The sequence below is a fragment of the Acomys minous genome, assembly GCF_964271855.1.
Source record: "Acomys minous genome assembly, chromosome: 11".
Taxonomy (NCBI): domain Eukaryota; kingdom Metazoa; phylum Chordata; class Mammalia; order Rodentia; family Muridae; genus Acomys; species Acomys minous.
Window position 1 is genome coordinate 83,106,449 of NC_140492.1, and position 27,523 is coordinate 83,133,971.

At 44.4% G+C, this 27,523-nt stretch overlaps 1 protein-coding gene and 1 long non-coding RNA gene across 2 annotated transcripts in view; one reads left to right on the forward strand and one right to left on the reverse strand.

The window, feature by feature from the left end:
- The first annotated feature begins 1,766 nt into the window (after window positions 1-1,766).
- LOC311609145 lies at window positions 1,767-26,497 on the forward strand. The gene is made up of 6 exons (XR_014783279.1): window positions 1,767-2,278; window positions 7,863-7,954; window positions 18,788-18,900; window positions 22,810-22,996; window positions 23,442-23,755; window positions 26,012-26,497. It is a non-coding gene; the product is annotated as an uncharacterized lncRNA (long non-coding RNA).
- Window positions 23,948-27,523, reverse strand: part of ADGRV1 (adhesion G protein-coupled receptor V1) — a 517,649-nt gene continuing 514,073 nt past the window's right edge. Inside the window, exon 91 of the mRNA XM_084801946.1 lies at window positions 23,948-24,423. Within this exon, the coding sequence (XP_084658072.1) occupies window positions 24,305-24,423 (119 nt within the window). The 3' untranslated portion in view covers window positions 23,948-24,304. The remainder of the gene's footprint in view (window positions 24,424-27,523) is intronic.

The window sequence follows — 27,523 nt, forward strand, 5'->3', positions numbered from 1 at the left end:
ACAGGCATGTGCCACCACACCCAGCTAAAACTGAACTTCTTGTTGCAAAAAGATAAGCAAGCCGGGAAGAAAAACTGAGGTGAAGAAAACAAGACAGGATAAAGGGGCAGGAAGAAAACCAGAAAGGAGCAGGCAGTGTGCACAGGGAAGTTTGGATGGAAATTCTTATCAGCCAGAAGCTTAGGTCTTAGAATTCAGCTGCTGGGATTTAGCTTCATATTCATGAAAACATAGGACCAATCACAGTAAATAGCCTGTAGGGAACTTAGTGTGATTCTATCATGTGCATGAAGTACAGAATACAGTGCTTGCCATTTTATAGGTGACCAATACTTTTATTTTTAATATTATCAGACTTGGGGAGCACAACCTATGTGCCAAGTCAGGTCCACCCACCAGCTCTCAGTAAGCCAGTTAAAAGAGCCAAGTTAAGTCAGGTGTGGTGGTTCATGCCTGTAATCCCAGCACTTGGGAGGCAGAGGCAGGCAGATCTCTGTGAATTTGAAGCCAGCCTGGTCTACAAAGCAAGTCCTGGACAGCCAAGGGTACACAGAGAAACTGTCTTGAGAAACCAAAAACCAAACAAAGAAAAAAAAAAAAGAGCCAAGTTAAAAGTGGGAAGCAAAAAAGGAGAGATCTCAATGTAAAATCAAAGACACACAGTTAAGTGTCCTGGTCATGGAGAAGGTGTGGTCCCACCCACCACTAACTCATCAATGTCTGGGCTTCTGCCCCATGTGGTAATGTTGTCTATCAAGTTGTTAGAACTCTCTTCCCAGGAGACAAGCTCCTCCTCTAAATATGGTCTTTTCTTTCTCTCAGCATGAGATTCTAGGAGAAGTCCCCTTGTCTTTAGGATCCATTGCTTTTTGACAGTCTGATTGAGAGACACGGTGTCACTTCTGCCAGATTGGTTAGTTAATTCATTATAACAGAAGACAAAAGACTATAGATATAAAGACTCATTCTTTTTTTAATATTAAGTTTGTTTATTTTTGATTTATTTACTTTACATCCCGGCCATAGCCCCCTCCCTCATCTCCCAGTCCCACCCTCTCTCCCTCTTCTCCCACTTCACCTCTTCCCCTATCATCTGACCTCAGGTTATCAAGTCTTATCAGGACTGTCTGCATCCTCTTCCTCTGTGGGTTGGCATGGCCACCCTCCAGGGGGAAGTGGTCAATGAGTGGGCAACAAGCCCCTAGTCAGACTACTGGACCCACATGGAGACTGTGCTGCGTATGGACCACGTCTGAGCAGGGGGTCTAGGTCCTCGCCATGCGTGGTCCTTGGTTGGTGCATCAGTAAAGACTCATCCTTAAAGTCATATTTGCATCAGTGTTCCTTTGGTTAAAGATAACTCCAATTTATTTTTTAAATGAGAGACAAAATCATAATCCCAGCCTTGTTAAAGCATATTATACAGATACTTTGATTCTTGCTCCCTGGTTACTATATTTTGTGTCTATGGCCCAAATAAATAAAGATATCTGGGGTATTGGACTTCAGTCGTGAGTCTGGGGTGTGTGTGTGTGTATGTGTGTGTGTGTGTGTGTGTGTGTGTGTGTGTGTCTGTGAATAATTATCCTTGGTTTGCTTTTCAATACAAATGGCATGAGTCATCAAATAATTCAGGACCTTTTGCAATGGAAATAATTAGAAAGTAGGCAGAGATGAGTCTCATGAGCTGGGATGATCCTCCTGTAGAGCCACACCCTCAATCCCAGGGGTTGTTTGATGCCAATCTGGAACAGCTGCCGTTCCAGTTCTGGATTCAGCTGGTTTTGTTTTTGGGTGGTGTAAAAATGAAATGACCAGAAAAAGATCACAAACGCCTAAAGGGACCTCTTCAATTATAGGGGCCCTGTCTTCAAAATAATGCTGTGGTTTTTTTTTTTTTTTTACTGAGCTTAGCCCCACCCAGAGTGAAAAAGAGTCTGTAGTCACAGAGAGAAGTGACTTTGGTACACACAGGAAGAAAGATGGAAGTTGGTGCTGCCATCTCTACCCTTTGCAGAGTTTTGTTTTGTTTTTGTGTTTGTTTGTTTTTAGTTTTTTGAGACAAGGTTTCTCTGTGTAGCCTTGGCTGTCCTGGACTCCCTTTGTAGACCAAGTTGACCTTGAACTCACAGTGATCCACCTGCCTCTGCCTCCCGAGGGCTGGGATTAAAGGCGTGCACCACCACGCCCAGCTACCCTTTGCAGTTTTACAAGGAGCAAACAACCATTTACTCTACAGACAAGGGTCAAACATCAAGCAAAAGAGGCTTCCACCTTGGTAAGTCACTAAGGAGACCTTCCTGATGTCTGTTTATCTGTTTGTTTGTTTTTCAAGACAGGGTTTCTCTGTGTAACCTTGACTGTCCTGGACTCACTTTGTAGACCAGGCTGGCCTGGAACTTACAGGGATCTGCCTGCCTCTGCCTCCCGAGTGTTGGGATTACGGACGTGCACCACCATGCCCAGCCTTTTTCCTGGTGTCTTTATTCCTCCATATAGTGACATAATTAGTCACAACTACCAGGAGAAGTAGGTACAAGTGACACCCAGGCCGTTCTCTCTGTCAGTCAAGGGGAAAAAACCAAAACAAAACAAAACAGCGGCCAGGAATATAGTTTCACATACCAAGCTTAATCTAAATTTAACTGTGTAAGATAATGAACGCACATACCATGCACCAAGGATCAAGAACCCATTTTAGTTTGTCCCCAGGCCATCTCGCAAACCTCTTAGGGCTCAATATAGTTCTGTCACTATACAGGTACTGTAAGCAAACTTCTGCAGTGCGGGTACAGAAGTTCATTATAGCAGGCGAATCATGGAAAAGGTCCCCAAAATGTCCAGTTCGGTTGCTAAGTTCCCTCTTACTTATCAAATTGTAAGGAACGGTATGAAACACCAGCACCGAGCCCCACTCATCTGAGACTGCTTTCATTGTGCTCGATTGAATAGGTATTTATTGTGCTCGATTGAATAGGTATTTAGACGATTTCTCAAGGATGAGTCTACGACAGAGTGACCCAGACTGTGTGCACATGCTCATGTCCTTTACCAGTCAGCAGTGCTGAGATGAGCTAAAGGTCATGTAGTGTTTATTCTAGGAAAGGATGAACTCAGTAATTTAATCAATAACAAATTTTTCTCTTCTAGAAAGGAAAACAAAAGCAAAAATTTAAGAAGTGAATTTGATTGGAGTCCATATTTCACTTTTGGCATTTTTTTAAAAAACAGCATTTATTGTGGTTTTAATAGGAATAGCACCCATAGATGAGAATGTTTGAACGCTCCGTCCATGGGAAGTGACCATGAGCCCACGCTTGGCATTAGTAGGAGGTGTGGCCTTGTTGGACAAAGTGTGGCTTTGCTGACGGAAGTGTGTACCACAGGGGGCTGGCTTTGAGGTCCCAGGTGCTCAAGCCAGGCCCAGCGTGTCTCGTTTTTTTTTCCCCTGCTGCCTGCAGATACAGGTGTAGCCCTCTCAGCTTCCTCTCCAGCACCATGTCCGCCTGTATAGTGCTGTTCTTCTCAGCAGGATGCTAATGGTGACAAACCAGAAACTGCAAGCCAGCCCCAACTAAAAAAAAAAAGCTTTTCTTTGTAAGAGTTGCCATGGTCATAGTGTCTCTTCATAGCAATAGAAACCCTAATAAAGACAGCATTGTACAAGTTAAACAAAAACATTCACTGCCACACAAGCACAGCGCTGCACTCCGGTCATCCCAGCACTCAAGCAGGCAGAGGCAGGAGGATCCTTGTGAGCTTGAGGCCAGCCTGGTCTACAAAGTGAGTCAGCCTGGTCTACACAGTGAGTCAGCCAAGGCTACACAGAGAAACCTTGTCTTAAAAAACAAAAACAAAAACAACAACAACAAAAGACTACGATGATGCAATTGAGTAATAGCTGTGGTGGCTCTGAAGACACATCCACAGGTTCTTTGATATTCCTCTTTTCAAAGAGGGTAGAGGCTAGTTCCCTTCCTTTGAGTGTGGGCTGGGTTTGATGCCTGACTAACTAACCAACAGAGTACAGTAGGAATTGTAGTCTAAGGCTTTGAAGCCTCAGGAGACATTGCGACAGATCTCTGTCTGGAGAAAACCTGAGGGCGCTGAGTCGGCCCTGTGGAGACGCCTGAGCTGTGGTAAACTGAGGGGTTCTTTTTGGTAACAAATCTAGGTGAGCCATCTTGGAAGAGGATCCTGAGCCACCGGGTGACCCTCCTGAGGTTGGCACTCTGGCCTGGCAGCATCACTGCCCCTTCTCTCCAAGCTAAGCTGCTCCCAGATTCCCAAGCCTTGGAGATTGTGTAAGATAATGAATGCTTGTGGCTTTAGGTTGCTAAATTTCGGTGGAATTTGTTATGCAATGACAGATAACTAATACAGTTATCCAAGGTCTCTGACGTCCACAGATTTTTTTTTTTTCTAATTGAACCCAGGACATAATATATGTTAAGTAATCTCCGGTCTTCTCTCGCCTTTTTCCTTATTTTTACAATTTGAAATAAGGTCTCATTAAATTGTTCAAGTTCGACACATACTTTTTTTTTTCTCTGACCCCCCTCACCCTCACCCTACCCCACCGCAGCCCAGACAGAGTTTCTCTGTGTAACCTTGCCTGTGCTGGACTTGGTTTGTAGACCAGGCTGGCCTCAAACTCACAGAGACCCACCTGCCTCTGCCTCCCTGAGTGCCGGGATTACAGGTGTGTGCCGCCATACCTGGCAGGAATCATACTTTCTATGTAGCCCAGACTGGCTTTGACTCTGTCATCCTCCTGCCTCGGCTTCTCAAGCAGCTGTGATCAGAGGCCTCTGCCGCCTCCACAAATCCACAGCGTTGTTGGAAAGCTAGCTTCCATGTGCACAAACACAAACCTAACTCTAAAAGGTTCGAGGTGTCTATCAGATAAACCGGCCTGCTATGCAGTGGGATTCATTCCTAAGGGTGACATCCACAGCACAGGCCTTGCGAAATCAGTGAACAGAGCTGTGAGGCCAGGCAATGCGCATGTTTGGAATAACAAAATACATTTCCCCCTCAAGGAAGCCCTGTGACAGACTTTGAGAGGTGGAAAGAGTGAGAAGACCTCAGTGGTGACGCCTGCTCAGGCGTCTTCCTCCCAGTTGTTCTGGTTGTGTGGAAGCCAATGCTGGAGCTCACACGTAACTTGAGCATTGAGACATGTGTGGCGTGACACTGAAGCATACTCCTGAGCAGTCAGATCAGTGGCTCATAGCTCTGTCTTCTCCTTCTTCTTCTTCTTCTTCTTCTTCTTCTTCTTCTTCTTCTTCTTCTTCTTCTTCTTCTTCTTCTTCTTCTTCTTCTTTAAACATTTTATTTAATTTAACTTATGTGCATTGGTGTGAGAGTCTCAGATCTTGGAGTTACAGACAATTGTGAGTTGCCATGTGGGTGCTGGGAATTGAACCCGGGTCCTTTGGAAGAGTAGGCAGTGCTCTTAACCACTGAGCCATCTCTCCAGCCCCAGCTCTGTCTTCTTGACTTCCCTATGAATGTGTTTCTTGCCACTGCTTATTGCTTGTACCAGAAGTATGCCTCCAGTTTTCATCTGCTTCAAGTAACCCAGTGCTGTAAAAATTGATTGGATTAGAGGCTAAAAGCCCAATGGGCGGGGGGGGGGGGGGGGGGGGGGAGGGGAAGCTGTAACAATATGAGATTAATTTTACAAAATTAGAGTTGAGACTGAGTTGGTGCTATAGTTTGGACCTTGAATACCCATCCACTTTCCCTCCAAAGGCCATGAGCTTGCCCTTAGGGTGGAGCCTTTAGGAAATTGACTCTAATAGGTGGGTCTTTAGTACAGTGACCTCAAAGGGGGCTCTTCCTTTTAGCCCACTGGTGGCCATTTTGCTCTGACACATTCTGGTGTTTTTGTCAGCTACCTAAAAGCAATGTATCCACCCTCACTTGTGCCGAAGCCTCTCAGCTGTGAGCCAAAGCTAAAGAGACCTTTAGTCTCTGGAGGAAATTTGCCTCAGGTATTTTGTTGTAGTGACAGAAAGCTGACAGCGGTTCAAAGTGGGCCTTTTCTACAACCAAAAGTATGTCATGCTACAACTTACGGCTTTGAGTTTATTAGTATTAGAAATGATCTGAGATGTATCTGTTAGGCACAGTAATGAAGTCCTAATGGCAAAACATGGATTCTTTTTTTTTTTTAAACACATTTTTATTGAAAATTAAAAATAATTCCTATTACATCTCATTTTCTATCCCATCCCATGCATCCTCCCATTCCTCCCTCCCTCCCACTTTCACCCCAATCCCCCTTCCCTATGACTGTGGCTGTGGGGGACCTCCTCCCCCTGAATATGGTGCTAGGGTATCAAGTCTTTTCTTGGTAGTCCTCTATCCTTCTTCCGAGTGCCATTGGGCCTCCCCCACAAAGGGACATGGCCAAATATGGGGCACCAGAGATCCTGTGAAAGTCAGTCCCCAGTCTCCACTTAGCTGTGGAGAATGTTCTGTCCCTTGGCTAGATCTGGGTAGGGGTTTGATGATGACTGCCCGTTTTGTCCATGGTTGGTGCCTTAGATCAAGCAGAATCCCTGGGCTCAGATCTAGCCATCATAATGTTCTTCTTGTAGGTTTCTAGGACCCTCTGGGTCCCCCTACTTGCCTATCCTCTATATTTTCCTCATCTAGAGTCTCAATAGGATGTCCTCACCTCTATCCCCGTTTCCTGGTAGGTGCAGACTTTCATGGGACCTGTCCCTTGGGCTAGTGTCCGAAAACATGGATTCTTTTTCAGCCTAAGTGATTTTATTTTTCCTAAATTGAATAATTTTCCAGAGAAGTGGCACAAATAAGAGAGTTTATGCACAACATCTGTCTAGCTCATGTTACTGGTTATTTGTGTGAAATTTTGTCTTATTACTCACACGAGATTTTCTTTTAACCTTTGGAAAAGAATAATCAACAATTTCCTGTGAGTAAAAATGCCAGGGGAAATTTTTACTATGATCTAAATGATTTCTTCACATTTAATTAGGCACCTACTATTCTCCATTCAACAAGAAAACTATGACCCAGTACAAAGCTTTACTTAATCTTTATTTTTTAAAAAAATATCTTAATGACGGCATTTGTGTAATTTAGACCAATGGGACTATCTATTCTCATAAAGACGCAGATAATTTTGGAAGTATAGCTCAGTCATAGAGTACCTGGTTAATGTATACGAGGTGGGGTCCACACCAGCAAAAGAAATTAAACAAAGCATGGAAGTGCATGCCTGTGACCCCAGCTATGTGGTATAAAGAACAGGAAAAATCTCATGTTCAGTGCCAGTCTAGGTAATTATAAACCCTGTCTTAAGATTTAAAAAAAAAAATCATAGAAATATCAGAAGTAGGGGTGGGGATGGAGAGAGCTTGGTGGGTAAGCACTTGCTGTGCACAGCAGAGAACATAAGCGCAGGTCCAAGAAGCAACCTAAGAGCTGGCTGTGGTAAGCCAGCAATCCCAGCACCAGGGGATATCAGTGGAGACACAAAGACAGAAGGATCACTAGGGCTGCCAGCCAGCAAGTCTAGGGGGTGGGGGTGGGGTGAGGGAAGAAAGCTAGGTTCAACAAGAGACCCTGTTGTAAAGGAATAAAGAGAGAGCCATAGAACAGAAAAAATGTTGTCCTCTTTTGGCTTCTGTAGGTGTAGGCATAAAACATACACAGATTAAAAAGCAACAGGGATGTGGATATAGCTCAATGGTACAATGCTTGCTTAGCGTATTCAAGGACTTTGGTATAGGGTAGTTGGGGGGGGGGATAAACATTTGGGGTGAGCTTGTTGATAAAACCTAAAGCTAAGGATAGAGCCCCATAGTAGACTGCCTGCTTTTTAGGAAGGAAGAACTGGCTTCATCCCCCAAGGCTGCAGAGAAGATGAAGAAAGAAGAGGAAGAGAAGGAAGAGGAGGAGAAGAGACTTGAAATAAGTGGGTAAACCTACAGCACTGTGTGTCACACTGTGTCCTTATTCTAACTAAGACAAGTAGGAGCCATTTGCCTTCCTGCACATGACTCCTGGGCTGGATGTAAGCAGTTGTAGGAACTCAGCAACACCTCCGTTGTCTCCCAGGCGTGCCATGGACCACAGAGATTCCTCTCCACAGTGACTCTGTTCTTTTGTTTTAGGTCCAGTGAGATCCAGCATTAAAACTCATTTTCATAGGACCTTTCTGATTTTTTGTTCTTTCTTTCTTTCTTTTTTTTTTTTTTTATAATTTCATACACATAGAAACTATATTCATCCTTAGTTCTCCTCTGCTTCGGAAGCCTTTCTTTGCAACTAACTAGTTTCCCTCCTACCTCATTTCTCTTTCTGCTTTGGGCCCAAACATGCAGGGTGTTTTCTTACTAGTGGCTGTGTGTTATGCTGTCCCAAGGCTGCTGGTCCTAGGGGTATTTAAAAAAAAAAATCAGGTTGGACAAGCTATGAGGAATAAGCCAGTAAGCAGCGTTCCTCCATGGTCGCTGGATCAATTCCTATCCCCAGGTTCCGGCTCTGAATTCCCTCGGTGGTGGACTGTTACCTGAAAGTGTAAGACGAGACAAACCCATGCCTCTCCAGGTTGTGTTTGGTCTTGGTGTTTTATCACAGCGTAGACATCCCAACCGAGACAACCTGTCAGCTGAACAAACCATTTCCCCCACAGGGGTGCTTCGTGTTTTATCAGAGCGACAAAGATGTAAACTAGGACAGGAGTGTTTGATTTCCACCTGGAACTTAAGACAGGGTGTTAAGAGTGAGCAGGAGGTGATGCGCTATGATCCTGAAAATAGGCCAGGGAGGGCTCAAACAAAATGCTGGAGAGGCAAAGGCAGAGACTGGGGTGCTAAAGGGAGTGGAAGTGTATCAAAAACACACAGAGAATTCAGGAGCTCGCCCAACACGGTGCAATTGTAGATAACAAAGGTGGGAGGCGGTCTCTTGTGATAGAGGTTGCTGGGCTTTGTCTGTATGACATGGACCTCAATGCATTCCCTAGTCCCTCCTGTAGTTAGATGGTGCCCTGTGACTGAACCCTCTGCCAGAGCGTGCTGCATGAAAGCTTCCACTCCTGCCTTCCTTCTCAGTCCACTTGCAAGGTACTGAAGGCTTCTGAGAGCCTCAAGGGAGGTGCTGTCACCAAATGGGAGGAGCTCAAAGAATAAGGCACATTAGAGCAAGAGACTACATGGGACCGTGCGAGGCCACTGCGAGTTGAGTTTGGGTTATCAGAGCATCTAGCACTAGCTGTCCTACATAATGCAGTGTCCCTGTTGGTGTACCGTTGTCATGGACATTATTATAAGGAGAACATAGAGGAATGCAGGAAAGGAAAATATTACCCGACAAGAGGATAGTGGTGGGCAGATGAGAGAAAACAGATGGTTCGGGGTATGGAAGGCCCCACGAGTTGGGAAACATTTTGTAGATGCGCTGAGCTGATTTTAGCGCTGAGCAAGATGACTCTAAATGTGTCTTGATTGGCATAAAAGTAGCTTGATTTATTTTTGACAACTATAATTAAAACATGTCATTATCTATTTCATGTATAAATGAGGTACAGTAATTTATTAGGAAAGATATAAAAAAAAAACCCAGACACTAAGTTCTAATATAAATTGACAAATGCACATCCATCTAAAGATTCTGCTAATGCTGCAGTACACTACATGTAAACACCATGGCGGGAAACAGGAGAGGCCTGGTGCCCTGAGCGTGCTGAGTGGAGGAATGTTGGGATGACGGGCCCTGTATGTGGAGAATGCTTGGACTGTGTGTAATGACACATGGGGCGTGCTGGCCTGCGGCTCAGGGGAATAACAGTAGGAAACCAACTTGGCTTTTTAGCACTTAAACACAACGATGCGGGTGTCAATTCCTATTAAACGAAAGAAAAAAAATTGGTGATAGACTTAACCAGCTATCTAAAAATGACGGAATCATCAGAGGGAAGAACTTTAAGCTACTTTTTGTTTTAAAATATAGCATGGTTTTTCTCTCTGGAACGTGCAGTAACTCCCCAAGCTCAGCATAACACCCTAAATGTTCATCCCTCCACCAGTGACTCCCGTTGTCAAACACACAGCGTTCTTTGGAATACACCAACACTTCAATATTCATCGATTAGCGGCAGTGCACCCCTTTGCCTCTCATGGCCAGTGAAGGCATTGCTTTCGGCTTGCAGATTTCCCTTCCTTCCCTCCTTCTCTTCTGTGACAGCCACAGAGGTCCCTGAGAACCTGGCTGAAGCTCATGGTATGGTTGAGGGCCCGTAGGCTGCGGCACCTCAGCATAGGTGGTCCTGAGACTCACAGATTCGGATCATGCCCACCTCATTGGCATGGGCAGATTCCACCACTATGTCCCTGGCACTGAGAACTAGGAGCCCAGCGTTGCCAGGCTGAAAATCTCACCACAGCTAACGGAGAGATTCCTTAGACACCATTTGTTTTCAACCCAGGGCTCAAAATATCTCCAGGAGTCATGCTGTCTTTTGCTTGTTTGCTTGTTTTTTTGTTTTTTGTTTTTTTCTTTCTTTCCGATTTCAAAGATGACACAGGTCATTTGTGGAAAACTTGCAAAATACAGAAAAGCCAAAGAAGACTTAGAAAGTCTCTGTGATTACATCATTACTCACTCGTTACATATTTATGTGCTTTTGTGATTATAAAGATAGTTGTGAAATCCATCTACTCACTCATACGTGAAAAGCAATACAGGAAAACTTTATATATATTTACATTATAAATACGTAAATGTATATCCCATATTTATGTGACTACAATTCATATACTTATACTGTGTGGAAGCATTTACATTCATGTTAATTTCATTATATGCATTTTGGTAGCTGCAAACCTTAGGTTGTATTATAGACACTTTCTTGCTTCAACTGGCAATTTTTAAAATTTTTAATTAGGAATGTTTGTTATGTGTATGTGTCTGTGTGGGTGTGTGGGTGTGTGGGTGTGTGGGTGTGTGAGTCCAGGTTGCTGTGGAGGGCAGAGGCATTGGATCTCTTGGAGCTAGAGATACAAACTGTTGTGGGTGCTTGAAATGGAACTTGGGTCCTCTGAAAGATCAGTATTGTTCTTAAGTGCTCTAAACTGTTGAGCCACTGGCATTATTTAAGGATTTCTAAAAATATTCTCTTTCAAATGTGTTCATAAGAATTCTTTTTCTAAATGAATTTTATTTTCAAAAGTGCTTACCATGGTAGTGTGTGTGTGTGTGTGTGTGTGTGTGTGTGTGTGAGAGAGAGAGAGAGAGAGAGAGAGAGAGAGAGAGAGAGACAGAGACAGAGACAGAGACAGAGAGACAGAGAGAGACAGAGACAGAGAGACAGAGACAGAGACAGAGAGACAGACAGGCAGACAGACAGACAGACACACACACACACACACACACACACACACACACACACACACACACACACAGAGAGAGAGAGAGAGAGAGAGAGAGAGAGAGAGAGAGAGAGAGATATCTATTTTACCACTATAGCTTCTGTTTAAGTATCTCCTCTGTAAATGACGTTTTAGAGTTATGAGTGAGCACTGTGCATTGTATCTAATCAGCATCACAGAAGAATGATACTGACCATTACGCCACATGTTCTTCTTTGCCTGCCACAAGAGACCACAGTAGAAGCCACACTTTTAAATGTCTACCTGAATTAGCAATAAATTTAATAATTTGGGCCCTGTGACTGAGTACATTTGTGTGTGCATGCGTGTGCGTGTGTGTTTGTGTGTGTGTGCTATGTGCGCACGTTTCCTGGATGAATCAGCCATTGCCTGAGGTAACAACTGATTTCTGTGCTTTTCCCATAGTGAAATGATAATAAGAATCTTTCGTGGTTTCCTACTTCTCTGGAGACTTTGGCATGCTCCAAATCTCTGTGCTAGCAATGCCACATGAGTCACTAGTAAGTATGTGGTGACATGCTGAGCTGTATTTTCACTTTGCCTTACAGGAGGCAGCAGAGAACAACTCCTGCCCGTCTCATGTTACATGGTTTAGATCTAAGAGGGGAAAGGTCATCCTAGGAGTCACACAAAGCTTTGCGTTTCACGTCTTTTACAGTGGCACCAAGAGGCAGGTTGGCAAAGTGCATGGAATGTATTCTCTCTCAATCGGCATCTGTCCGCTCTGAAGGTGTGCTGTGTAGCAAGCATGCCTGGGTAGGGCATGGACAATTAGCACAAACACTGTAGATAAAAGACTTACTATCTTCAGAGATTTCTAAACTGTGGTTGAGATTTGGTTACTTACCATCAAAATCACGTGCTGGTTGTTGTCCAAGCAGAAGAAAACTAGTGAAATAGTATAATTCCTACAAAATGGAGACATTCTGAATGGATGGCCCTGTAGTCTAGAGATGGTTTTTTAAGCCAAGTCCAAAACTCACTAAGCTTTGGGCAGGACCACATGATCCCATGATCCCATGACCACATGATCACAGGGTGATGCCCAGAACATAAGAAAAGTATGCAGCATGCACTGTTAGCAGAAAAATTGAATTTGCACATATATATTCCTCACATGCTAAGTTTAGTGGGATTTGGAAAACTAATGGGTGCTGGCAAAGAGAGTCTTCTTGAGTGACTCAGGACTAGTCAGACCTCTTGGTAAAACTTTTTTTTCGGGAACGTTGTAGACACTATTGTACAGTCGTAACATACGCATTCCACTCTCTCAGTAACTCTTTCATGTTACAATTTAGTCCCCTATTTTAATGTTTAGTGCTCATGCTCCTCGTCCCCCTGACCTAAATTATTTATAGTACTGAGGAAGTCCCGTTTTTAGTTTTGCTTTTGAAGCATGTTCAAATCCTTTCCTTTTCCTCTCTGCTCCCCTCTCTCTTCCCCTCGCTCCTCCCCTCTCTCTTTCCCTCCCCTCTTCCTCCCTCTCCTCCTCTTGCCCCTTCCTTCTTAAGACAGGCTCATCCTGTCCTACAGGTGGCCTTGAACTTGATGCAGCACTCCAGACCTAGACTGCTGGGCGCCAGCATCTCACGCGGGGCCACCATGCCTGTTTCTCAGTTCCTGCTTTTTTGTTCTTGTGTGTGCTTCTAACACTTCACAATAAAATTTCCCCTGAGTAGAACTTGTGCGTAGATGCATAAAGATCCATTTTATGATGGACATCTTTCTGTGGTTGTCGAGCTCATGAGTGGTCGTATTTATTTGTATAGGCTGCTTTGTTTTATATCCAGGGAAGTAATTTCCTTCATAGGACTTCCTAGTTATCAGCAGGCATTGCCTACTGGTCTGAATTTCAAAGGAAACTGAATGGTTGTTTGGCCCTTAGTCCTTTGGATTTTATGCATCTCTGGCTGGCCTCCAACTCACTATGTAGGCAGGGATGACTTTGAATTGCTGGTTCTGCCTCCACCTGCTGAGGGCTGGGATTGCAGCCTTGTGCTATCATGACTGGCTTTACGCAGCGCTGGGACAGCAGGTGTGTGCTACCGTGACTGGCTTTACACAGTGCTGGGACTGCAGGTGTGTGCTGCCGTGACTGGCTTTACACAGCGCTGGGACTGCAGGTGTGTGCTACCGTGACTGGCTTTACACAGCGCTGGGACTGCAGGTGTGTGCTGCCGTGACTGGCTTTACACAGCGCTGGGACTGCAGGTGTGTGCTGCCGTGACTGGCTTTACACAGTGCTGGGACTGCAGGTGTGTGCTGCCGTGACTGGCTTTACACAGTGCTGGGACTGCAGGTGTGTGCTGCCGTGACTGGCTTTACACAGTGCTGGGACTGCAGGTGTGTGCTATTGTGACTGGCTTTACACAGTGCTGGGACTGCAGGTGTGTGCTGCCGTGACTGACTTTACACAGTGCTGGGACTGCAGGTGTGTGCTGCCATGACTGGCTTTACGCAGTGCCGGGACTGCAGGTGTGTGCTGCCGTGACTGACTTTACACAGTGCTGGGACTGCAGGTGTGTGCTGCCGTGACTGGCTCTACACAGTGCTGGGATTGCAGGTGTGTGCTGCCATGACTGGCTTTACGCAGTGCCGGGACTGCAGGTGTGTGCTACCGTGACTGGCTTTACGCAGTGCTGGGACTGCAGGTGTGTGCTGCCGTGACTGGCTTTACGCAGTGCTGGGACTGCAGGTGTGTGCTACCATGACTGGCTTTACACAGTGCCGGGAATGAAAGTCAGGGCTTTGTGCAGGCTAAGCAAGTAGTCTACATTCATAGCCCACTACGCACTACTTTTGAGAGCGGGAAGAGAGAAAGAGGGAAATGGAGGAAGGAACAAGAAGGGTGGGGTGGGGGAGGGGAAGAGAGAGGAAAGGAGGAAGAGGTCGGAGGGGGGAGGGGCAGAGAAGGATTATGAAAATGAATGAATATATGAATTCTGCTGACCTGAAGCAAAGCGAAGGCGGCTCCTCATTTCTGTAGCCTGTTTACTGAAATCTTTCACCTGTGTCCAGAAAAGCAAGCTTCTCTCTGCCTTTGCCATAAATGCACTCTGACTGAGAGAGAAGCCTACAGGGGAGAGCCTATGCACTTCACCTGTTTGCACATCTTACATTGCTACTGAGAGTCCTAAAAGACGGAGCATATGAACCATTTCCCACTCTCTTGAAGCAGGCACAGACCTGGGTTTCACATGATATTCTAAAGGTCTGGTATTTAAGGTATAATCTGTATTTCACTATTATAGTGAGATGTAGCAGTCAGAGCCTGGGAGGGGATCGTGTGAGGGAAATGTGTGGCGCCCGCGCCACTGCAGTACTGAGTGGAGGGCAAGGGACGGCGGATTTAACTCATACACACACACACACACACACACACACACACACACACACACACTAACACAGCGGGTCCTTCGTGCTAAGAGAGCAGCAGCAGCCGCAGCAGCCATGGCAGTGGTTTATTATTCCCGTCTGTCTCCCCTCAGAGTTCCAAAGAACCTCCTTATAGGCAGCAAAACAGGACTCCTCCTCCCAGGTGAAATCTCTCAAGAGGTGATTGCGCACAGGAGGAAAAGTCTCGAGGAAGGGAGGGGCAGGTTCTCAGAACAGTAAACAAGACTAGCTAACCAAGATAAACACAGACATGGAAGCTGCTAGAAACAGGACATGAAACAGCAAGACAGGCAGGCAGCCCGGTCGGGCCTGGTTCCTATAGAAATGAATCAAGTATTTCCAGGTTAGAGGTAGTAAGAATGTGCACCTAAGCTACCAGGGGATTGTACACTACTTTGCATCCTTTCAAAACATTGTCTCTGTCTCTATCTCTCAATCCCCAACACACACACAATGCTTGGATCACAGACTACTCTCTCTTACCCTCCCTCCCTCCCTCCTTCCCTCCCCTCCCCTCTCCTCCTCTCTTTTACCCTCCCTCCTTCTCTTTCAGATATGTATTTATTTAATATACAGTGTTCTGCCTATATGTGTGCCTGCACACCAGAAGAGGGCATCAGATCTCATGGTAGATGGTTGCTGGGAATTGAACTTGGGACCTTTGGAAGAGCAAGCAGTGCTCTTAACCACTGAGCCATCTCTCCAGCCGATCTTGTCTCTTCCTTATGTGATTGCTTAGAATACGAACTCAGGCCCTCATGCTTGCATTGTACATGCTTTCTCCACTGAGCCTTCACAAAGTCCCCACCTTTGGTGCTTTACTAGTATTCTAACTAGAGTCACTGTATGGCTGCTGCCAAGACCCTGCTCTGTACATGGGCGCATGGGAGCGAGGCTGAAACAGAAGGAGGATTCTCTCAAGGTGCAGGCACCTGACCGAAGGCTCCATGCCGTGTAGACACATTAGTGTGACTGACACTCGGAATGCCTTTACTCTAGTGACTGTCCCCCTAGCTTGTTGATGTTTTTGGGTTGAAAAGTTTTAGAATACACAGCATCCAGAGTTGCTGCCAGTCTTAAGGAACCCCTGCACATGTTGTTAGGACCGCACTTGCCCTTCCACCTGTCTCGACAGGAGTTATGGGGGTCTGAGGGAGAGTGGTCTCCAACGGCTCATATATATGAACGCTTGGCCCCGATAGTGGAGCTGTTTAGGAAGGACTGGGAGGTGTGGCCTTGTTAGAGGAGAGGTGTCACTGGAGGTGGGCTTTGAGGTTTCAGAAGCCTGTGCTAGACCCCAGTCTCTCTCTGTCTCTGTCTCTCTCTGTCCCTCGGTCTCTGTCTCTCTGTCTCTGTCTCTCTCTGTCTCTGTCTCTCTCTGTCCCTCGGTCTCTGTCTCTCTGTCTGTCTCTGTCTCGTTCTTTGTCTCTCTATCTCTCCCTGTCTCTCCCTCTCTGTCTCTCTACCTTGGTCTCTGTCTCTGTTTGTCTGTCTGTCTCTGTCTCTCTGTCTCTGTCTGTCTCTCTGTCTCTGTCTGTCTCTGTCTCTGTCTCTCTCTCTGTTCATTTCCTGAGAATCAGTATGTAAAAGCTCTCAGCTACTTCTCTAGCGTCATGCCTATGTGGTCCCCTCCATGTTAGTCATGGACTAACCTTCTTAAACTGTAAGCAGGCCCCCAATCAAATGCTTACTTTATAAGCTGCCTCAGTCATGGTGTCTCTTCCTTGCAGTAGAACAGTCACTAGACAGTAGCTTGTGATGCACACACGAGTATACACCAATTCCACAGCTAGACCGATCAGTGGTGTTTTAGGCTCTGGGGCAAATGGCAAAGCAACAGTCATTTTCATTTTCTTGCTCTTTCTTCCCCCTAATGAGCAGACAGACCCAGTTCACCTTAATATAATGAAGCTTATATTATAATCTGTGTTTATAATGTCAAGAATTACAAGAGGCCTTTGCTTTGGACTGAACCCTTACCTTGACATGGAAAAGACCAAGCCTAAACAGAATGAATCAAGTTATTCTGAACTGCCCAGACTTCTTAAAGCACTGGAGCTGTCCATCAAAATGGTCATTCAGGCACAATGCGGAGTTGTCTTCTGTTTGACCTTTCAAGGACAGCAACCTAGGCTGACTCGTGCTTAGGACCTGCTCTTGAGAAGGATGCCATTTCCTTCTTCCTGCTGAAGCCGCCTTACAAAGACCAAGTGTCTTGTCATGCCTAACACAGCTTCCTCTGTTCTGTAGACAGCAGGTTTGCTTCATAAGGATCGCTAAAAAGAGAGAGTTTTTAATCTTCATATTTGTTGAACATAATTCAAATAAGTATCTGAATTTTCCACATAGTATGAAGGATATGCACAAGACTATGACTTGAAGACTGGAGAGACAGCTTGCTGCTCTTCCAGAGAACCAGAGTTTGGTACCCAACCCCCACTTCAGGTTGCTAATTACTGCCTGTAACTCCAGCTCCAAGGGATTCCACGTCTCTTCCCATGTTCACCTGCACCTGCACCCAGGTGGCATACGCGCACATGCAGGAACACACACATTCACATATATAGAAACAAATCTTAAAGGTATCTGACTTTTCAGAAATCTTTATTAAAATAATGTTTGAAAATGAGCAAATGAGGAAAGAGTGAATGGAGGATGAGAAGCAAAGCTGCCCCCCCCCCCCAATTTTTTACTCTTTGTTTTTTACTCTGTGAACAGTCCTTCGAGAGAACTTTTATAGGATCAAAAGTTCATTTTCCTTTTCTTTTAAGTAGTTTACAGGAAAAACAGCCGACCTGACAAAGTAGAAAGAGGAGCAAGGAGCTGGGAATGATGTCTCAGCGTGTGGACTCGCAGAGGACCTGAGTTCAGTTCCCAGCATCCACATGATGGCTGTAAACTGTCTGTTCCTCCAGGTCAAGGACCCGGACCTGTTCCTGGTCCCCGTGAGCACCGCATGCACTGGCACACAAACACAAATGCAGGCAAAATACCCACGGACATAAAATTAAATAAATAAGTCAATTTTCTTCTTCTTCTTTTTTTTTTAAGAGTAACAACAAAAGATGAATAGAGTTTATTTAAATTAAACTTTAGTTCAGATAGCAAACATGCTTTAGAGTCAGCACCAGTCAGTTATGTTAGAATTTTATTTATTTCTGAATTAAAAATCTTTTGTTAAAAAAAAATTAGGTGCTTTTCCACATATTTGCCCTTTGCCAGAAGGAGGATCTACTTCCCTGTTTAGTCTTTATCTTGGCGACTGGAAAGAAATCATGACTTCTGGATCATCATACTTTAAATGGTTTTGAGGAATTAAATGCAGCTGGATATGGGAAGGCCGGGATGAAACACAAGTTTGCTCCTAACACTGTGCAACAGAGCATTGCTTGATCATAAATGTGAGAATCTCCGCCTCTCCCCACCCCAGCCCCTATGAATCATCTACACTAGGTCTAGACACTGTTATCAGTGTCAAGGATGATGTTTGGGATACAGGGAGCACGGATCATTTGTGTTAGGACAAATGCACACCATTGGAGCCTCTTACCATGGGACATGATAAGTAGGAAGGTTGTAGATTGTGCATATGTGACTCTTCCTTCTGGTGACCAACAGGTCATGGGACAGTGATTAGCTATGAAGGGCAAATGACACTCACTCTCTGTTTACCCTTGGCTTGGTGTTTTCTCACCCAAGTAATCCTCAAGAAACATTCTGGTTTTAAGATTGTATTTGGTTGTGTTTTTGCCCCTACAGCAGCATGTGTTGGAGGCATGGCTTTAGGTGCGAAGTCTTTAAGAGGTGAGACCTAGTGGGAGTCACTAGAGTGCTGGCCCAGAAGACATTAATGCCATGTCTGAGCAAGTGTCCTTCAAAAGCAAGCTGTTACAGAATCACAAGACTGGCCCCAGAATCACTCTCTGACCTCCTGACTCAGTGCTTAACCTCTCTTTCAGATGCTCTCCCACTGTGATGGAAGCTACCATGCCATGCTGCCAATGGCAACCAGGAAGAGACTAGACTGGCTGTGTTTGATCTCGGACTTTCAACATCTACAACTTCCAGCCAAGTAAACCCCCTTGCTTTATATACCTCTCAGTATTTTGTTATAACAGAAAATGAATTCATCTACTGCTAGGCTACTGTCGAAAAGAATGGCATGGTTTTTATATAGGTCTTTAGCAGTTCTCAAGACTCTGGCTAAGTTAGAAGCACGGTGAATTACAGATATAAGTTAGCAAACTATAGCATTGAAAATGAGAGGAGAAAGAAGTTTCGTAACATGATGACATGGCATTTATTTCCTACTTTTTTTTTAAGTGCGAAGCATCTGTAACAACATATGAAAGATGAATAAAAATGATTCTCTAACTTAGATACTGGATATTGTGGCTACTGATACTTTTTGGTTCAACGGTGACTTCCTTGGCATCAGTTTTGATCTTGGCAGTATGTGGGGTATTTGGGACACCAGAAAGAATAAGACGTATTTTCTACTTTTAAGGATCCTTCGGTCTAGTGAGGTTTCTCAGTAGGAGGTTCTGTAGATGTCAGTAAGGGTTCTAAGAGACACAGTCAGAGTTCCATAAGGGATTGGAAATTAAAACAAGATTTAGATTTCCTTCTCCATGCAGTGTCAGCGCTGGGAGTGAAAAGTGGACAGATGGCCTTAAAAATGTATTTCACTGTGGCACCTAAGTTAAATACATTTTTAAGCAGAAAATATATTATTGCTTATTATAAACATAAACTGAAAATTGCTACAGGTTATTCATCTTGCTTTATTGAAACTTTATGCTCACTGATTCACCAGTCCTCGTGTCTCCTCTCTCAGGCCCTGCAACCGCCCGCTCAGTCATTTACTGTATTGGCTAGTTGAATGCCTCGCATAAATGGGTTCCTCCAGCATTTAGCCATTTGGAGGTGTTTTATCTCATTTATTAATGAAGTCAGAAGGGAAACCAAGTGAAGAATGGGAGGAACACTTGCAAACCATCTATCCAATAAGGTTAATTTCTAAGGTATAGAAGGACATGGCTACTCAAGAGAAATAGATAGATACACCAGCTGGGTGGTGGCAGTGCACGCCTTTAATCCCAGCATGCAGGAGGCAGAGGCTGGTGGAGGAGCTCTGTGAGTTCGAGGCCAGCCTGATCTACAGCGTGAGTTCCAGGATAGCCAGGATGACACAAAGAAACCATGTCTCAAAAACAAAAACAAAAACAAAGAAAGGAAGAAAGAAAAGGAAAAAAACCCAAATATACAACCCCCAATAACATAATTAAAAAGGGACCCTGGACTTAGATACTTCTCTAAAGAAGATAGAGAAATGGCCAACATGGATATGAAAATGTTAAGTCACTACTTATCAGTGAGGTACAAACTAAGACATCACTCCATGACTGCCAGAGTAGCTATTAAGAGGAAAGAGGGTGTGCGAGAGAAGGACAAGAGAGGGTAATGGGGTCAATATGACCAAAACACACTACATACATGTATGAATGCCATAATGAAATCCATTATATACAATTAGCATATGCTAACAAACAAGTAAAAGTGAAAAAATGACAACAATTTTTAGAGTCTAGTAGTGAAACTGGGACTCTTGCACAGGTAGAAATGCAACATGGTATTGTCCATCCTCCCCCTTCAAAGAAATATAGGTGGTCCAGCAGCCTCACCCTGGGACACATATCCAAAAGCATTGACATCAGCATCTGAAGCGACAGCTGCTCGCTCACGTTCATGACAGCACGGTTCCTGCCGGGAAGCTGAGGAAGGTGCTCGTGATGTATAGACGAGCTGTGCGTTCACACATAAGGCGACTCCACTTTGCAAGTGGAGAGAGTTGAATAAACTCCTCATGGCCGTCGTTACCTAGTTTGTCAATATGACTCGAGTAGATCACAGACCACAGACCCCTGAAGAATAGAATCCTGACATTCACTGATGTGTCTGTGCTAACCTACTGTGTGTTACAAATGAAAGTATCGGCGATTTTCTGGATTGTCATAAAAGTAAGTTCTTAAAAAAAAAAAAAACCTATTGTATGGGACTCAATTTAGGTAAGTGTGAGAGAGCAGGTGAGTGGGAAATAAGTTCCCCGAACAACTAAGCTTCTCAGTAAAGACATCATTTATGGGAACTTCACTTTGTTCTGTCGACCAGGCGACAACTGTAAGCGATTCAAGGTGTGGAAGGGTCCTCGCTCTGCTCGCTCAGGGCCTTCTTTAAGCACGACTCATGAGCAGGGAGGGTCTTCACCTGTTTTTGGCTCTTTCGCTGGAGGATCTTGGCGAGATGGGGCCCATGCCCGCAGCAAATAAAATAGAAGACACGAGGGCGTCCAGTGGTCTCTGTTCCAGGGCAGGCTGTCCAGTGGAGCCTCCAGGACGGTCAACACAACCTCTTTATCGGCCTGGAATCTACTCTCACAGAGAAGCACCCAGAGGCCCTAGGGCTGATCCTCGAGGAGGCTGTCAAGTACTGTAAACACACGGTGAAATCCTTTGGGAGCCACTAGTTCCTAAACTTGTATCTGCAGTGTATTTAAGCCGCTGTGATCAGAACTGAGAGATACGAAAGATGCTAGTCCTCAGTTGCCTGGATCACACTCAAAGCAAGAATGTCTGTGCTGTTTACGGGAGGGTTACAAGGCGTCTTGTCATCATCTCACATCACATTCCAACCCCCTCCTTACTTGCAGCTAAGTTAGGAAAATAATGTTCTTTTTCCTTTTCTTTTTCTTTTTTTTTCAAAAGATTTATCTATTTATTTAATGTCTATGACTGCTCTATCTACATGTACACCTGCAGGCCAGAAGAGGACATCAGATCCCACTATAGATGGTTCTGAGCCACCACGTGGTTGCTGGGAATTGAACTCAGGACCACTGGAAGAACAGACAGTGCTCTTTTTTGGGGGGGGGGAGGGGGAGTGTTTTCTAGTCAGGGTCTCTCTGTGTAGCCTTGGCTGTCCTGGACTTGCTTTGTAGGCCAGGCTGGCCTCAAACTCACAGCGATCCACCTGCCTCTGCCTTCCGAGTGCTGGGATTAAAGGTGTGCACCACCACTGCCCAGCCCAGACAGTGCTCTTAACAACTAAGCCATCTCTCCAGCCCAGGAAAGGAATTCTCATTTTTAATATTTGAAAGTACAAATTCCCAAAAGAGACATAAGATATGGGGATGGTGTATGAAATCTCAAAAGCAAGTGCAGAGGCCCTAGGCACTGCCCTAGCTGTCCTTTCGCAGAAGAAAGAAACTGCGAGAGAGATGGAGAACACATCGGGTTCAAAGCAATGCAGGCATTTTGGTGGTTGCACAATATTCAAATTACATCGCAAATGTCATCAGTGCCACTGGATTCTATACTTTGGATGGGTCACGAGGCAGATTCAATGCTATGATGTACTAGCACATTTTCTTAGATCCGTAATAAAATACATGAAGTACACTACACATTTCTAATGACTGAGCTGTTGTGGGATGTGGCTTCTTCACAATAAAACTGTTAAAGAAATGGGATGACGTGTGCATGAGGAACGCTGTAGGTGACAGATGAAAGTCTCTGCCTCCCAGCGTTCATTCTCGTCTTTGGCTTGATTTGCTTCTTCCCATAGGTGCTCAGCTCACAGGGGTCTCCTTCAGTCTGTGCTGGGATGAATCACAATGGCCAATGGTTGCCGCTGTCGCCATACGAGGTCCTGGCACCTGGATACTGAAACCCCTCTCTCTCTCTCTGTATATATATATATATATATATATATATATATATATATATATATATATATATATATATATACCGCCTCTCCCTCTCTCTCTCTTTCTCTCCCTCCCTTCCTCCCTTCTGTGTGTGTCCTTGTAGTATCAAATTGTCATATAATTCATTAAAGCAGAATTTAGCTGCACTGGTAACATTCATAGTATAATTTGTAATGCTGTTCAATCATCATCGTTTTGTTTTGTTTTTCAAAGCAGAGTCTTTCTGTGCACTCCTAGCGGACCTGGAACATGCTTTGTAGACCAGGCTGGTCTGAAACTCAGAGACGCATTTGCCTCTGCCTCCCGGTTGCTGGGATTAAAGGCGTGCACCACCCCCATCCTATCATGAGACAGACAGCTGGGCAATGCTTTATGGTGAAGGATGGTAAACGTGTCCCATCAGGTAAATTTAATTTTAGTACCATGTTTTCCAAAGTTCCTCAAAGGGACTGCAGTCAACCAGAGATGCTGCCTCTGCTTTGCATACTCTTTGATTTTGTTGTGGAGTTTTTGCCTTCTACTTTTAAAATGAATCTGCTTATCAGCACTCAACGTAAGAAGGATGTGGGGGGCTTTGAGAAGAAAAAAACAACAACAAAAACCAAACATCAATCATGATAAATAAGGGCTTACAGCTTTCATATAACTGTATTTGACACCCAGATAGAGCACTGTGGTGCTTTATTGTAGCTTCAAGGAAATTATGTAGAGGGCAGAGTTTCTTATATTTTTAAATAATGTCACATTCTTCTTTGGGATGATGCTTAGTTTTCTTAAAAAATATGTAAGAGCTCCAAAAAATCAAAGGTCACAGAGCATTCCTCAGAGTAACTTTGTTCTGTTCCCAGCACGTCTTCTGGAAACACAGTAAGTGAAATCATCTTGACTACAACAGTGTTCTGGGCGAGATTTCCCGATTTTTCATTCCAAGACAAAGAAAGACTAAAAATCACAAACCAAGAAAAATTTCTCCAAAACAAACTGTACTGTTTGAATGAATCTCCTCTGAGTTCCGCGAGCGAGCAAGTGTGCTGGAGTTATTTTTAACTGTGGACAGAACACTCATCCCGGGAAGCGTTTAGAACCTTAAGTTTGTCGAGAGAAGGAATGTATCTGGCTGTGGAAAGGACCATCGTGACCTCAGGGCCCCATCCACACTCAGGTAGAGAATCAGCCACAGAGCACACATGAGGGTTTTCAGGACTCAAAATCGTGCAGATGGAGAGAAGTGTGGACTTTGGACTCTTGTCACCCACTGCTGGAAGAGCCACGTGCCTGACTTCGCCTAGACACCCACTCTGTCTTTTTGCCCATACACATTTATTCATAAATAATGAGCCTGGGTGATACCAACTGGATTCTATTGCTTTTATTGATTAGTAATTTCATTAAACAATGTTATCCTAGGTAGGACGATTATGGAAAAAAAAACCCATTAATATTTTTGGAAGATGCGCATCCTTGTAACTTACAGGAACGATCTGATCTTTTATCACAACAGTTCATTTCAAGTTGCATGAATGCTAAGCCATGTATATTCCAGACAGAACCATCGCTGCTGTGTTAGTCACTCAGTGTGACTGCAGACCACTACTCCCTGGTGGCACGTGCTTACAGCGTTTAGTACAAAAGCCCAGGCCAATAGGAAAGTCATGCTCTTTCTAAGGTTAGTTCACGAGGCTCACAGGTGTGTGCCAGTGATGGGTGAGGCTCACAGGTGCGTGTCAGCAATAGGTATCCTCCTGAGCTCTACAATCTGGGAGTCAGTCAGTGTGCCTCCCTCCTGGCTGCCTTGACCAGACTCATTGTCACTGACACTGAGACCAGCACCTGGAATGGAAGAATAAACACAGAAAACCAAACTATTAGTACAGTAAATTCTTAATGATCAAGTTATAGTAAACCCAAACACCTTATTTCTATATTAGTAAAAGTCCAGGCTATTTATTTATTTGGAATAAATAACACATACCTTAACATTGTGGTATTATACTTGAAATTGACTCTACTTTGGTAACTTTTAAAAGTAGAAATTGGGGCTGGAGAGATGGCTCAGCGGTTGGGAGCACTGACTGTTCTTCCAGAGGACCCGGGTTCAATTCCCAGCACCCACATCGCAGCTCACAACTGTCTGTAACTCCAAAATCTGACACACCATAGACATACAAGGCACATAAAATAAAAATAAATAATTTTTTTTAAAAAAAGTAGAAATTGATTTCTAAAGATATAACTTTGGGTTCCTCATGTTTCCATTTTGTTTTGAGACAGCGTCTCAGTCCGTGCCCCAGGCTGGCCCATAAACTCACAGCAACTCTCCTGCCTCAGCTTGAGTGCTGAGCTCACAGGAGTGAGCCACCACACGTGGCTTTCTCAGTCGATTTTCCTTGTTGCCATATGATGGGCAGGTACGACTTATAATAGAGATCGTTATCCTCAATTAAAGGCTTACCAAAGTAGACGATCAGGCAAGTTAGTAGACTTCTACATCAGTGTGGCAGAAATCATAACCAACCCTTCGAAATCTACTGAGTCCCATAATCCCATGAGGGATCCCCAGTGTTGGCCCTTAGTGTAAGAAGACAGACAGGCTTGGAGGGAGGAGGTCATGTGGTGTCCTATCAGTTCCTGAGGAAACTGGCACTGAAGACTGAGCCCAAGACAATGACATGTAAATAACACAGTGCCAGTCTTCTCGGAAACCCAGGCAGCTATCTGCATCCAACACTTTCTGTTTTGAAAGTTTTCTACTACTAGCACTACTTTCTCCTCCACAGGGCAAACTAATTTATTTATTTATTTTAAAGATTTTATTTATTATGTATACAATGTTGTGTTTGCCTGTACACCTGAACAGCAGAAGAGAAAACCAGATCACATTATAGATGGCTGTGAGCCACCATGTGGTTGCTGGGAATTGAACTCAGGACCTCTGGAAGAGCAGCCAGTGCTCTTAACCGCTGAGCCATCTCTCCAGCCCGGGCAAACTAATTTAAAACTATCCTAGGTCAATACCTGTTCTTCCCTTCAGGAATATAGGGGCTGTATTAAGTCTTGTGTTCTTTTTCTACACACAACCATGCACAATCACACATAGCACTCACAAAGTGATGTGGTCACAAAGTGTGCAAGTACCAACTAATGAGCAGGTAACAGCTCCCAGGGCTTCGCTCTGCTGGCCACTCAACTTTGCAGAAGGCATGGCAAGTAAGAAGCCAGTGGGAGAGGGAGAGAGAGAGAGAGGGGGGGGGGGAGGGATGGATGGATTAACTAAAGCTTCATGAGTGGAAGAGGATCTGGGAGGAGTTAGGAGAGGGAAAAGAATATGATTGAAATATATTATATGAAAAAGTTTAAATAAAGAAAAAGAGAAAGTAGGCTTTGCCGCCTAATTTTGACAACTCTTCTTTCATTTCAGTGCCTGCTCTGGCCCTCTAGAATGCTCTGAAAAGTCCGACCAAGAAAGACAAACACCTCATGTTTCTCTCCCATGTAGACTCTAGATATAAGTGCTCGTATGTGCATATCTTTAGAACACCAAAGAAGCCAGAATGAAAGAGAAGGACGAGGAATACAGAAAGGAGGGGAGCACAGCAGGAAGTAGAATGTATACGCCATGAAAGCAGAAGGGAAGGGGAGGAGCTCTTCGTGAGGGAAGAGTTTCAGCCAGAGGGAAGAAGTGGTGAGCCAGGTAAGACAAAGTCTAATGACGCTTACATATGAAAAGCTAAAAAACCCAGTTCTTTGTATGCCAAAGTCTCAATTATTTTAAAATCCGTATCATACTTTTTTTTTCTAGACTTACATATGGTATCTCTACAGTTTTAGTATTAGCTCAAACATGTTAAAATGCTCTGTGAGTCAAGCAAAGACTAGACTATAGGTCAATGTTGAGCTCCACTGTAGGTAGACAGACAGCATGTGGGCGGCTCCTTTATTTGACATATCCTATGATGGAAAGTGTGCAGGAGCTGTGCTTGCTTGTTATAGTATCTTTTCTAATAATACAGATAACTGGCGTTAGAAATTGCCATTTTGATCCTCTTCCACCTCCCCTTTCTTCTTCTTCTTCTTCTTCTTCTTCTTCTTCTTCTTCTTCTTCTTCTTCTTCTTCTTCTTCTTGTTTTTTGAGACAGGGTTTCCCTGTGTAGCCTTGACTGTTCTAGACTCACTTAGTAGACCAGGCTAGCCTTGAACTCACAGCAATCCAGCTGCCTCTGCCTCTCGAGTGCTGGGGTCACAGGCCTGCACCCCACACCCAGCTTCCATTTCAATCTCTTCAAATATTTTCCCCCAAAGAGTTTAGGGAGCTCTATGGCATGCTAAGCTCAACCTCTAAGCCAGCCATTCCATGCATTCCTGAGCCAAATGCACTCAGTACTTGGTGTATATATATATAGATCACAGATCTAATTTAATTACGGCCCGAGAATTCATCCTTCTTCCGTGTTTGCACATAAAGACCTAACGGCACTGTATACAGAACTGGGACCTACTGTGCCGGGTCAGTCCCGACTCTACTCAGTGTTTTCTAGAGCTAGTCATTGCGTCTTAAAACTCTCCTCTGTCCTTAGTTGTCTTTCTTATATGCTAGGATTTCTCTATGGGGCACTCTTCCCTTCTGACTTAGACGCAAGCATTATCTAGTGTTTCCTATACATTCTCTTTCCTTCTCTAACTTCTTTCTTCACTTCTCCTCTCTTCTCTCATCTTCCAGTCTCCTAGCTCAAAGTTAATAATCCCCATAGCTACCAATAAAACCTCTGTGTCTGTATTTCAATCTCCGTATTTCCAATATGACCTTCTACCCTGGTCCTTTGCCTGAGATGCAGACTCTATGAATATTCATGAGGGGTGCTCTGCCTCCTAGAAGAGCACCAGTTTCCCTCAGCAAACCAACTGAGGAAGCTCTGCCTGGCTCACCTGGGTG